General features: G+C 42.3%; 2 protein-coding genes across 5 annotated transcripts in view; both read right to left on the bottom strand.

The window, feature by feature from the left end:
* LOC144889548 (uncharacterized) overlaps positions 1 to 12,845 on the bottom strand; it is a 121,078-nt gene that overhangs the window by 25,719 nt on the left and 82,514 nt on the right. For both annotated transcript variants that reach the window (XM_078770229.1, XM_078770230.1), the window contains exons 3-6: positions 12,577 to 12,667; positions 12,368 to 12,496; positions 6,402 to 6,512; positions 6,023 to 6,160 (exon numbers count right to left, since the gene is read on the bottom strand). In XM_078770229.1, coding sequence (XP_078626355.1) covers positions 6,023 to 6,160; positions 6,402 to 6,512; positions 12,368 to 12,496; positions 12,577 to 12,667 — 469 coding nt within the window. The remainder of the gene's footprint in view (positions 1 to 6,022; positions 6,161 to 6,401; positions 6,513 to 12,367; positions 12,497 to 12,576; positions 12,668 to 12,845) is intronic.
* The window catches only part of LOC137415872 (E3 ubiquitin/ISG15 ligase TRIM25), a 732,877-nt gene that overhangs the window by 671,288 nt on the left and 48,744 nt on the right, over positions 1 to 12,845 (bottom strand). The gene's annotated exons all lie outside the window — the stretch shown is intronic.

The raw sequence follows: 12,845 nt of genomic DNA, 5'->3' as shown, positions 1-12,845 counted from the left end.
ATAAAGCTTGTTACAAAGATGTTACCAATAAGATGCACATTGATCGAGCAAAGGCTAGGTTTGAGAAAGGAACAACATCAGGCAGTGCCGCAGAAATCCGACTGAAAAAGAGAGGACGACCAAGTTCTAGTGATCTAGGGGAAAGCACGTCAACATCCAGAAGGTGTTCCCGAGAACAGACATTTGACGCGCTCAGATGTGTCATATGCCAGGAAGACAGAGGAAGTGAACTACACAATGTGTCAACAAAGAACATGGGACTCCAGATCAGAAACATTGGCCAAGAAACAAGTAATGACAATCTGAAAGTGAGACTGAACAGTGTCATAAGTTCGCCTGACCCATTGCAAGCAATGGCTGAGGACATGAAATATCATTTACCATGTGTAGTTAAGGCCAAACGTGCTATAGTTAAGACGGAAAAACAAACAGAAACAACCAATGTTAACTTTGGTCAGGTGTTATCAGACCTTGAACTCATTGAAATTGTTGAAACTGCGTTGAATGATACTACTGAAAATGCTGTGCTGAATATGAATGAAATTCATGTAACCTATGTCAATTTACTTAAGGAGCACGACTTTCCGGTCTCAGACAACCATAGTTATAAGCCATACCTGAAACAATTGATCCTAGACAACATTGCCGATGTTCATTTCAGCCGGCCCTCAAACAAAACAAAGCCAGAGCAGATTCTTTCCACAAAGCTCAAAGACCACATGATATCAAGCACAATTACAGCAGACAGCATCAAAGACGATTTTAAAGTACTTTTGCGAGCTGCGAAAATATTGAGGAAAGACATCGCATCTTCCCCAGCATGGAAATTTAATGGAACCTTTGCTGATTACAAGCCACCCCCGATGCTCAACATCTTCTGCAAGCATGCAGTCATGGGAACAAGGAAAGTAGGAAATAGCAACAGGGAGGACTCCATTGGTGTGAGTGCATCATTGTTGGCGCAGCACTTTGTCGGTGCTTATAAATCTGACCGACAGGTATCGTACGAACCAAGAAGCGAGGATGGATCATTCAAACAACGATTTGAAACTCCATTGAGTGTGGGCTTAGCTCTCGACATACACAAAAACACACGATCCAAGGCACTTGTAGAGAAACTTGCACATCTGGACCTCGCCATCTCCTACAAAAAGGTCATGGAGATTGAGACCAGCATTGCCAACTCCGTACTGAAGCAAATGGAGTCCACCGGAGGCATCTGTCTACCACCATGGTTGGTTCAGGACACGTTCGTCTGGTTTGCCATGGACAACATCGATTTTCTAGAGTCAACTCCTTGCAGGATGAATACCCTTCATGGTACAGCAATTGCGATCTACCAGCCTGTATCACCGGAGAAATCACCCATGATACCACCAATTGAACTTGACCGGTCATCAAAAGCTCAAACGATACATGATGCAGTTGGCTGTAAAACGTTGACCTGCAAGAAGCCAGCACCCGAGAAGAGAAAGAGCGACTGCAAGCTGCTCACATCAAAACCCGAGACAGACAAGAACAAGAAAACCGATATGACCTGGATGATTGGATGCCTGAACTTCGAGGAAGAAGGAGAAGTTGACGTCAAACTCACAGCTCCGGGGACGTGGGGAGCCTTCAATTCCTTGCTATCTTCGTCCAGTGAGAAGACCAATGTTGCTCTCGTTCCTCCGTTGATAAGGTCGCCTCCTACAGACTATGATACACTGTACACGGGTCTGATGAGAGCTCACAACATCACAACTCGTGTTATGGGGAGTGAGGCAATCACAGTCATGACTCTCGATTTGCAGCTATACGACCTGGCGATGAAGCTGTGGGTGGAACGCGAGGACATCAGGAAGCAATTCCTCTTCCGACCTGGTGAGCTACATGTTGTGTTTTGGGCCTTAGCTGCATTAGGAAAATACGTGGAAGGGAGTGGAATTGATCAGGCATGGGTCGAGGCTGGACTTTTCTCGCCAACCACAGTGAGCCAAATACTAAATGGGAGGCACTTGTATCGAGCTCTGGAGGCACACATGGTAACACTGATCGCTTTGTACAACCTGTACTTCCAGAGATTCCTGGCAATGGAACCTGAAGAAAGGGCCTATCTGAACGAGTCATCTGTTCGTCTGGGAGAGGCATATCAGAGAGACATCAGCGGGAGCATGGAGCCAGAGAAGAATCTATGCGACATTCTCAAAAAAACATTGGCCATGATGGAGTCCAGAGATATGACCAAAAAACTGGAACAATTTGAGGTCAGCACAAACAAGATACAGCGCTTCATCCTGAACTACATGAAACAGTTTGAGACTATCCTTCTGTTCATTAGAAGTACAAGACAACGTGATCTGCTGCTGCATATGGAGAGCATCGAGTCTCTCACGAAGTACTTCTTCGCTCACGATCATCTAAACTATGCTCGGTTGCTCCCTCTCTACATTTCAACAATGCAGGAGACTGAAAAGCAGCACCCAGAACTGTGGAGGGAATTCATGAAAGGGAACTTCTGTGTGACAAAAGGATTGGCAGGCTTCACATCAATAGCCCCAGACCATGGCATTGAGCAAGAAAACCGTACACTGAAGGTGATTGGAGGAATCGTAGGGATAACTCAAAATGAGAAGGCGCTTGACAAATTCTTCCTCATTGCACCTGAGCTGTCAAAGTCACTGCACGAGTTTGCGGAGGGATATGGTCTTGGTGAAAACCAGAGCAGAAAACAACACCACGAAATCACGGGGGGGAAGCTTTCCCGGGTGATGAGCCATGCCTCCAAGCTTTCTAGGGTGTTCCGTGAACATGGCGATCCATTTATGGAAGAGGAAGTAGACGAGGTCTACAACCTGCTCACCAAAGAAGTCATGAATGAAAAAGTGTCCAGCGACATCTTAGAGCGCGACGAGATCGGACAACAGATGTTCCAGCAATTTGCCACAGATCGTTTAGCTGAGGGAAAACTTTCTGTGTGGGACAAAATGACGAAAAGAAAACTTCGAACATTCAAGAGTTCGAATGCCACAACAGAAGTGAGATCGGGCGACAAGCTGATCAAAGTCAAAGAAGAGCGAGGATTGTTGCAGAGGTTCATCGTTATCTCACGGAGCCGACCAGAGCTCGACCTGAAAGAATGTATTGGCACCTATGAATTTGGCATCGTTCCACGTTCTTTATTTGCATCTGATGGATCCCTCTTGTTGGCATACGACAAGGCAAAAATCCTTCGTCAACTTGAGCATCTGGCTGAGCCTGAAGAGCAGGATGTACATGATCCACCAGGAGAACCTATTTCGACAGAAATCAATGAGCATCAAGACGCGGGAATTGCCGCTTTGAATGATGCAGCAGCACACGCTGGGGAAGAAACTAATGACCCATCAACTGACTATGAAATCTCAAGCCAAAATTTGCAGGAACCCTCTCAGATCAGCCAAAACCCAGACACAACCACAAGATCAGGAGTGATCAATGAAAACGAGACTACTTCTCGCCATAGAGTGATAATCATTGATGGCATGGCTCTTGTTAACGGGATCTCCAAAACAGAACAAATGATTACATGCAGTGACTTTGCTCAATCGTTCATTGAACGCCTCGAAAATATTGCCGTGCATTATGATGACGTGAGGTTGGTATTCGACCGATACATCGATAACTCACTGAAAGACAAAATGCGCCTAAAGAGGACAAAGGGGAAATCAACATACTATCACGTCAGGGATAGTACATTGATCCAGAAGATTTCACTCAAATATTTCCTTTCCAATGTGAAGACCAAGGCAGAGCTTACAGAGTACTTGGCTGTGAAGTGTCTATCTTACAGCAAGGCTCATCCAAACAAGTTGAAGAAGTTCATGGTGACATCAGGAACTAAGACCACGGGCAACACTGAAGTTCCAGACAGTCTACTCACGCACAGCCAAGAAGAGGCCGATACACTCTTAATTCTGCATGCTCTCACAGTCGACAAAGATGCAGAAGTTATCATTGATTCGCCAGATACCGATATCTTCCTCCTACTGATTCAGAGATTTCACGATCTACCACCTGCTACGAGGTTTCTCACTGGGAAGGGAAAGTTGAGGAGGAGCATTGCAGTCCAACCTATTCATGGCATGCTAGGAGAGAAACGTGCGTCTGCAATACTTGGATTCCACGCATTCACGGGAAGTGACATGTCTGGAAGGTTCGCTGGCAGGAGCAAGGACTGGTGCTTTAAGGTCTTCATGACATGTGACAACAAGATATGGGAGGCTCTGGAGTCTTTGGGACAAACTGATCCGTCACCAGAAGTGTGTTCCCAGCTGGAACGCTTCGTCTGTCTGCTGTACAAGTCTAAAGTTCACACGAAAGTAAACGAGCTTCGCTGGTTCTTATTCTCCAACCGTGCTGCTGAGGGAGAGAGTCTTCCACCTACCACTGGTTCGCTAAAGTTACACGTTCAGCGAGCACATTATATCGCAATGATATGGAGAAAGGCAGCAGAAAGCCATCCGTCCCTTCCATCACCTGTCGAGTATGGTTGGCAGTTACTTTCGGATGATGGGGTTTATGCCCCAAGTCGATGCCTGAATCCTCCAGCCCCAGAAGCAATAATGAATCTCGTGAACTGTGGGTGCAAGAAAGGGTGTATGGGAAGATGTAGCTGTCGCAATAACAATATTCCTTGTACTGAAGTTTGTGGGTGTGTGGGTTACAGTTGTAACAACAAAGCAAACATCAATGAACCGCGTGTGATAGATATGGATGAGGATGAATGAGGCATTCGTTTATGTGATCGTTTATGTTCATTCATCGTTTATGTTTAGGTGTGTGTGTATGTGTGTGCGTGTGTGTGTGTGTGTGTGTGTGTGCGTGTGCGTGTGTGTGTATTCAAAATAAATGTTATCAGTGAAGATTGTTTATTGAATCGATTCTAATTGGGAAATTATACGATCCGATTTCACGACGGCCGTCTCCATTTTGGCTGGTATATTGCCCACTATTTTAATTTCCTTGCATTTTTCTGTAAAAACAATGGCAGATATGGCTTCCTTGGGTCTGAAAACATATAAAAGGACATATTATTCATGTTTATATGATATCTAGATACAAAGATATGCACAAAAGTGTATTTTCCAAATTTTATGGCGGCCATCTTGGATTTCTTCGAATTACTACCTATTAGACGTAAAAGAAAAAATGGAACCCTATTTTTTTTACATCTCTATAATATTCTGAAGCAGAATCCATTGCTAAATCAATTTTAACAAACAAAAAACACGAAATTACTAATCGCCCTAGACTATACAAGGTGATTCAATGATGAGGATAATTCATCACAACGCTTGGGATTTGCACATGGGATTCCAGCTTGACATCAAAGTGTTCAGAGGGAAATTCCAAATGGGCCAATAATTCCCTCTTCCACCTGGCTCATCAGAATGAATCTTTCATCAATCTTTCAGGAACATCGGATACGTTTATCTTTACTCTTTTCTAATTCGTCCTGCACATGCTCGGTTGTGCATTGGTCGCTCATGCGTTCTTCCTCTTCGCTATCTGATTTCCATGGACTTAGTGTGTTTTAAGTGACCTCCCAATAAAATTCGAGCTGTTTACAGGAACGGTGTGCTCTATGTGATCCGATGGATTGAGAACACGATAAGGTCGATCTCAGCAAACTGGCACAACAATGCTCTCGAAGGAAGTTGTGTTCAGGCTTAGTAGAATGGTGGTAGACACCATCCACCAGGAATCCTTTGTCACCTGGTAAGGCTTTGAGTATGAATCTTGTTGGTAAACAACGTTTTATCTGGTTGTGGTGCCTGTGGCCTTTCTGCATCGTATGAAAATGATGAGCCATCTTCACCATTTTCTTCTCCAAATAAGTTGTATGTATCCAAGGTAAATTTTAACATCGTAGACCTGCTCCATTAACAATTTTATTGAGGGTGAGAATCCATTATTATATCCAATTTTCCAATCTCCCTCATTATTTCCTGTCCTGATGGCGAACACACAGAACATGCAGATACTAAGGGTGGAAACTTACCCAGGCCAAGAATGAAGATTGCCATCATTAAAAAGAATGCGAATGATGCACATGTGATGATCTGTGAAACCAACTCAATTTCAGTTTCTTCAATTTCGAAATCAATTTCTTCTTTTCTGATGAAGTGGATGATTACGACTGAAGGAAAGAAATAAGAATTTGGGATAATGAGGAAAAAGGAGAGAAAAACAATTAAATGATAATTTCACGCTGCTGGCTTTTCTCTTTCCATTTACACCTTCAACAAAGGTATTTTATGACTTAATTGTCCAGCAATTATTTACACCTGCATCCAATGATTGCTATTAACTTCTACACTCTCTTCTTACAACCTTCCATCTCCTCTAAATAAATACATGCTGATCCATCGAGCTCCTACCTTTGGAAGACTCTTCCAGCACACATTTGCCATCGTATTCATGAAAGCCGTTACGGCAACTACATTTTCGGTTCTTCCTTTTGTCACATTTTCTCTCTTCATACTGACTATCTGCAGATCAAACAAATCATCATTAGAAAGAGTTAAGTGAGAAACAGAACACAAGATGCAAGGATATCCCAGAGTATTAAATTTACTATCAGAGTACCCGCCCTATGGGCAATCATCATACAGGCAATCATCTTCCAAGTGTGCAACACATTGTCCTGCCATATCTTGTTGAGAATATTTTCATTAATTAGTTAATTGTCATTATTATAAGAGGGCCAGTCAATAAGTAACCTTAGAATGACGATATAAATTTGAGAATGTAATGTGTGTAGTTGTAGACGACATATGTTATATCTACGGGCAATTGGGTAAGAGCCATGTTTTGCCTGTTTTAGATCTGGCAACGTCGAGCATATGACGCCAGTAGAGCAGTTCCAAGATGGCGGCGCCCTAAGAAGCATGCACCAGGGAGGAGCAACGTTCTGTCATCCGTTTCTTGCGAAGTGAGGGTGTGAATCCCAGTGAAATCCATCACAGAATGAAGATGCAATATGGTGACGCATGTTTATCGCTGCAGAAGGTGTATGACTGGGACAGGAAGTTTAAAAGTGGAGTGTCCAGTGTGGCAGACACTGCTCGCTCAGGCCGGCCTCACGCAGCGGAGACACCAGAAATGGCTGCAGGAGTTGAGCGCGTGCTAAGGGGAAACCATCACATTACGCTGGATGAAGTGGTCTCTGAATTGAACATTAGCCATGGGTCAACACACCATATCTTTCACAACGTGCTGGGGTTCCGCAAAGTGTCTGCAAGGTGGGTGTCTAGACAACTCGCACTCAAACTGAAATATCGGCGAGTGGATGCATGTGAAGAACTTCTGCGACATTACAAAACAGAAGGCGACACTTTCTTACAGCGCGTAGTGACTGGGGATGAAAGCTGGGTCCACTACTTTCAGCCAGAAACAAAGAGGGCAAGCAAAGAGTGGCGCCATTCAACTTCACCGAAGCCCAAAAAGTAGGACCATAGTTACCAGTGCATCATAATTTGATGTGCATCGACCTCCTTAAAAATCATCTGAAACCAGCAATCAGTTCAAAACGTCGTGGACTACTCACTACCGGTGTCTTGCTGCAGCATGACAATGCTCGGCCCCATACTGCTTGCGCTACAGCTGCAACAATCGAGGACCTGCATTTTGAGTGTCTTCCTCATCCACCCTACGCACCAGACCTCGCCCCTTCGGATTACCATATATTTGGGCCACTTAAAGAGGCGCTTGGTGGAACCACTTTCCAATCTGACAAAGAGGTTCAAGAGGCAGTGCACGAATGGCTACACAAGCAGCCAAAATATTTTTTTCTAGAAGAATCCAGGCCTTAGTAAAGTGCTGGAAAAAATGCATTGAATGCAATGGAGATTATGTTGAAAAATAACAGTTGTTACACACTCACATGCAATAAACAAGTTGTGAAAAATATTTCAAGGTTACTTATTGACTGCCCCTCGTAGGCCTACATACATTATTTGCTAACTGGTATCTCCACCCAGGCCATACGATCCTCTTCAACTAAAGTATCAAACCAGCCTGGCTACGCTGCTGTTAGACTTTCGGTCTTGTTTCATTACGATGACCATAGGCTAATATGGTTTATATTATTTTATCTTTTTGCTTACATAACGGCAATCTTTACTGAAGAACCGCGAGATAAACGCAATCTTGCGAGATTTTGAATTTAATTCAGGTTTATTGTGAATTCATTTTAACTTATTGATTAAAGATTGTGAATTAACTTTAAAATTTGTTTTTTTTTAATTTACTTTTATCATTCTTAATTAATAACGGGAACAGGAATTTTAAATCAGACTCTTGTAATGGTATAAGAGTGTTCTTTCTCTCTGAGTCTGCGAGATCAGCGATTCGAACTCCCGACCGAGTCATACCAAAGCCTTAATAATGGTCCGTGCTGTTTCCTTGCTCGACGTTCAGAATTTAAAACGGATGGAGTACTGATAATAGCGCAGGCTTTAACAGGCCTAGTGGCCTCCTCCTTGTAAAGGAACTCTTATTATTATTATTATTATTATTATTATTATTATTATGAGAAAAGCTACGAAGTCTTTTGGGTCATCGAGGTCATATAGTTCCTCTGGGTCTTCTGGGTCTTTTCAGTGTTGGTAGAGTTTGTCAAGCAAGAAGCCGATTTTGAGATCAAAAGGTCAACAACTTTGTTTTATTTCTAAAATCATCAATTTTCATCTGATCGACTTGAAATTTGAAAAGGATTTGCACGTGAAGTCTGCAAATTTCACCACCAATTATTTTGAGGTCACCATAAGCCAAAAGATCCACATAGGCCAGATTTCTAAAATTGTCAATTTTCATCCAATTGACTTGAAATTTGAAGCGGATTTGCATATTTGTGCATCAAATTCAACCACCAATTATTTTTAAGGTCAATATTGTTTTATAGATTTAGCAAGTATCATGCTATGCACGACATCTTTCTTGGTATTTTTATTTTCGAGGAAAATGTAGCCTTTCTTTTACTGTTTATTGTTTACTAGCGGGGTCACCCGTGGGAATCCCACGGCCATGGATGTGTGTGACATTTCGACATATTGAGTTAGATGCTGCACCTGCACATTCAGTTATATAAAATGGTTACTGGCAATTGATCACATCCACAAATGATGTAATCCACACAATTTATGTACTTTACATAACGTTAATAGGAATACATGCCCGTGTAGATGGGAAATACAGTTTGTTTGAAATAAATCACAAATATCAGAAGAAAGTTTTTAAAATTTAGAACTATTCTCACTCGGAGTTAAACATCACCGTAATATTATGCGGTTGCTTCAACGTTTTCGGTGAATTATATGTCATTCCCATCTACACGGGCATGTATTCCTATTAACGTTATGTAAAGTACATAAATTGTGTGGATTACATCATTTGTGGATGTGATCAATTGCCAGTAACCATCTTATATAACTGAATGTGCAGGCGCAGCATCTATCTATAATTCCAGTAATCTCTGTGTGTATGTATGTATGTATGTATGTATGTATGTATGTATGTATGTCTGTGACCGCTGTTTCTCGACAACCACGGGTCCGATATACTTTAAACTTGCCAGGTATATTGCTGGGGACCCGAGGATGTGCCTTTTCAAGGTTTGAAATTAATCGGACAAGTAGTTACCGAGCTATGTCCAAAAAACGATTCAACCAATCAGAGAGCAGCGAGCTATCACGTGTGCCGAACGTGGCGAACAGACTCTGCCTCGGACGGCACATTTGAGAGCATATTCATTTATTTCACGTTGGCAAACTATGTTGGCGTTAAACTATGTTTTAAAACTAATTAAAACTAATTTGCGATTCATCGTAACTGCGATTTGCGACCTTCCGGACAGTGAAGACTTCACTTCCGGCAGCCAATCACAGAACGAGCCGAGCCGAGCGCGTGCGCCATTACGGTTCGTAATTCGATTTCTTCCGGAGAAAATAATAATTTCTCGATTTCTTATGCGCATTATTTCTCCCAATTCAGTCAGAGCGAAGGGCGGAAGCGAAGAGCGTTGTTTTTTTTGTTTACGGGCGTACGGGCGTACGGGCGGGGTAGAGCGTACGGGTAGCGTTTTTTTTTTTTTTTGGCAAGGAACGGGCACCCACGTACGGGCATGCCCTAGTGTAACTCAATATGTCGAAATGTCACACACATCCATGCCCGTGGGATTCCCATGGGAATCCCACGGGCATGGATGTGTGTGACGAATTTTAAATATATGTCGACTGTTATTTTAGGCGGTGTATTTTCGTTTATCATCATGGCGCGATTTAAAAAAATATATCTCTGCATTTTCCTCTCCAATACCTCCTCACACTTTACACACACACCAGCCCATGTTTACATATACACACACACACACACATATACACCCACACACATATACACATACACACACACGTACATCGACACACACACACACACACACACACACACACACACACACACACACACACACACACACACACACGTACAGACACATATACACATATGCACATATGCAAATATGTATACACATATGTATCCACATATACACATATATACATCTCCACACACACACACACACACACACACACACACACACACACACACACACACACACACACACACACACACACACACAAAAACAGACACACACACACACACGTACAGACACATATACACACAAACACAGACATATATATACACATACAACAACAACATGCATTTTAAGGCCATTTTCCCTGCTAGAGCGGGGGTTAGCCTACATACACATACACACACATATATACACACACACACATATTCACACACACACACACACACACACACACACACACACACACACACACACACACACACACACACACACACACACACACACGTACACACACGTACACATGTCCCACATGTATATATCCCACATCCCACATGTATAGACATGTTTAAAGTGTACGTGCCCTTCCCCCCTCCCCCGCCCGGAAACGCTGGGTACTTCTGCTGGTAACGAATAAAATAAAAACGAAGAAATAGGTGGAATTGGCTGAAATTCGCTCGGTGAATTCACGCGGTGTAGTCGGTTCGGCTCGGTTCACTCGGTTTAAAGAAAAAGCGATAATGTCGACATGTTGCTGTCTGTCATGTTGGGCGGTGTATGATACTTGTTGGCTGTTGGGCGGTGTATTATGCTTGTTGGCTGTTGGGCGGTGTTGTGCGGTGATATGGTGTATTTTAAAATATATATCTCTGCATTTTCCCGCGTTGGTGACACCGAGTCGTTCTTCATCGATCGTCTCATTCATTTTGGAAATGGAAGTTTCCACGCAACGCATGAATTGTCACGATCCTCAAGAGGAATTTGTCTCGTAATCATCAAATGATAAATGGCAAGTAAATTATATTGTGGAAAATTAAAGATTTCAAATAAACCTATTTAAAGTGAATGCGCACATAACTAATTTTAAAAAACGAAGAAATATCTCTCGGTAATTTCCTGAAACATATTTTACTTCCGGTTAATAATGTTGAATGAAATGAAAACGAAGAAATATATGTCGGCATCATTGTTGACGTTTTTGTGACGACTGTCATCAAACGAAAAAGTAATATATCTTAACGGAGAGCAAAAGCGAATTTTTAATATATATCGACACGTTCCCGTAGGTGTCATGTTGGGCGGTGTATGATACACCATGACGCGATTTTTAAAAATATATCTCTGCATTTTCCCGCGTGTGTGGAATGTTCTCAATTATTGCTGACACCGAGTCTAAAACCATCGATAAAAATGAAATCATATGGTGAGTTTAGATTGGAGATAAAGGCGTGAGAGAGACTCAATGGCCTTGAAGTTACAGGCGTTTGAGAATTCATTTCGTTCTATAAACGGCAACTTTCATCGGATTTTCTTCCCGTTTTTTTTCAACAGAGTCTAAAACTATGTTAGCGACTGTGAAAAATGAAATTATATATCGAATTTGATTTGAAATAAAACTGGTAGAGAGAGCAAGACACCACGGGCCTACAAAACAGGCCTCAAAGCTATGCGAGTTAATAAAATGGTGGATATTTGTTTATAATTATATGAAGGCTCTCCCAGAATGGGTGGAGCTATGGGTGGAGCTACTCTGCAAACCGAGTAAGCCACACCCCGGACAGACACCCAACAGACAGACAGACAGACAGACAGAATCATCTACAGCTATTATAATATAGATAAGAACACAAAGTGTTGTGGAGTTGTGGACAAAAAAAAAGAAAGAAGAATATGCAGGTATGGAGGGCTGACTCCTTTGTTATGGTTGTGCTCAAACTTTGAGTAATCAAGTGTAAAAGAAAACTGAGTAGAATTGTTTACCTGAGTCACAAACACTGCATTGCCTGCACTTTGTCATGTTGTTGTCCTTGTCCATGTAAGTCCCCCTTTTACAAGCAAAGCACAATGATTTACTTCCAGGAACTTTGCAGGGCATGTACATGTGCCATCCTGTCAAGTACACAAGAAGTTAAAATTCCTGTAAAATGTTCTGACCATAAAATAACAGTGGAATTGAAATGAAGACTCACCAATGGGACACAATCCACAGCAAATCCCCTCATGACGAAGGAACTGATTTGCTGGGCATGGAGATGAAGGTTCTGCTCGGAAACACAAACCCTGCAAACCCAAAACACACAAAACATAATTTATTTATTTTAATACATGTCGATGCTTATGAAAGAGCTACGACACAGAACAGATCAGGAAACAACATAAGAAAGGGAGCAAGGGAAAGGGGAAATGCAACAACGGAGGAAGAAAGTAGATCGAGACAGACAACCAGGGGATGCAGGTA

Source organism: Myxine glutinosa, chromosome 1 (assembly GCF_964187855.1).
Source record: "Myxine glutinosa chromosome 1, kmMyxGlut1.1, whole genome shotgun sequence".
NCBI lineage: Eukaryota > Metazoa > Chordata > Myxini > Myxiniformes > Myxinidae > Myxine > Myxine glutinosa.
Note: the sequence above shows the minus strand (reverse complement) of the source record. Positions and strands in the feature narration are given on the sequence as shown.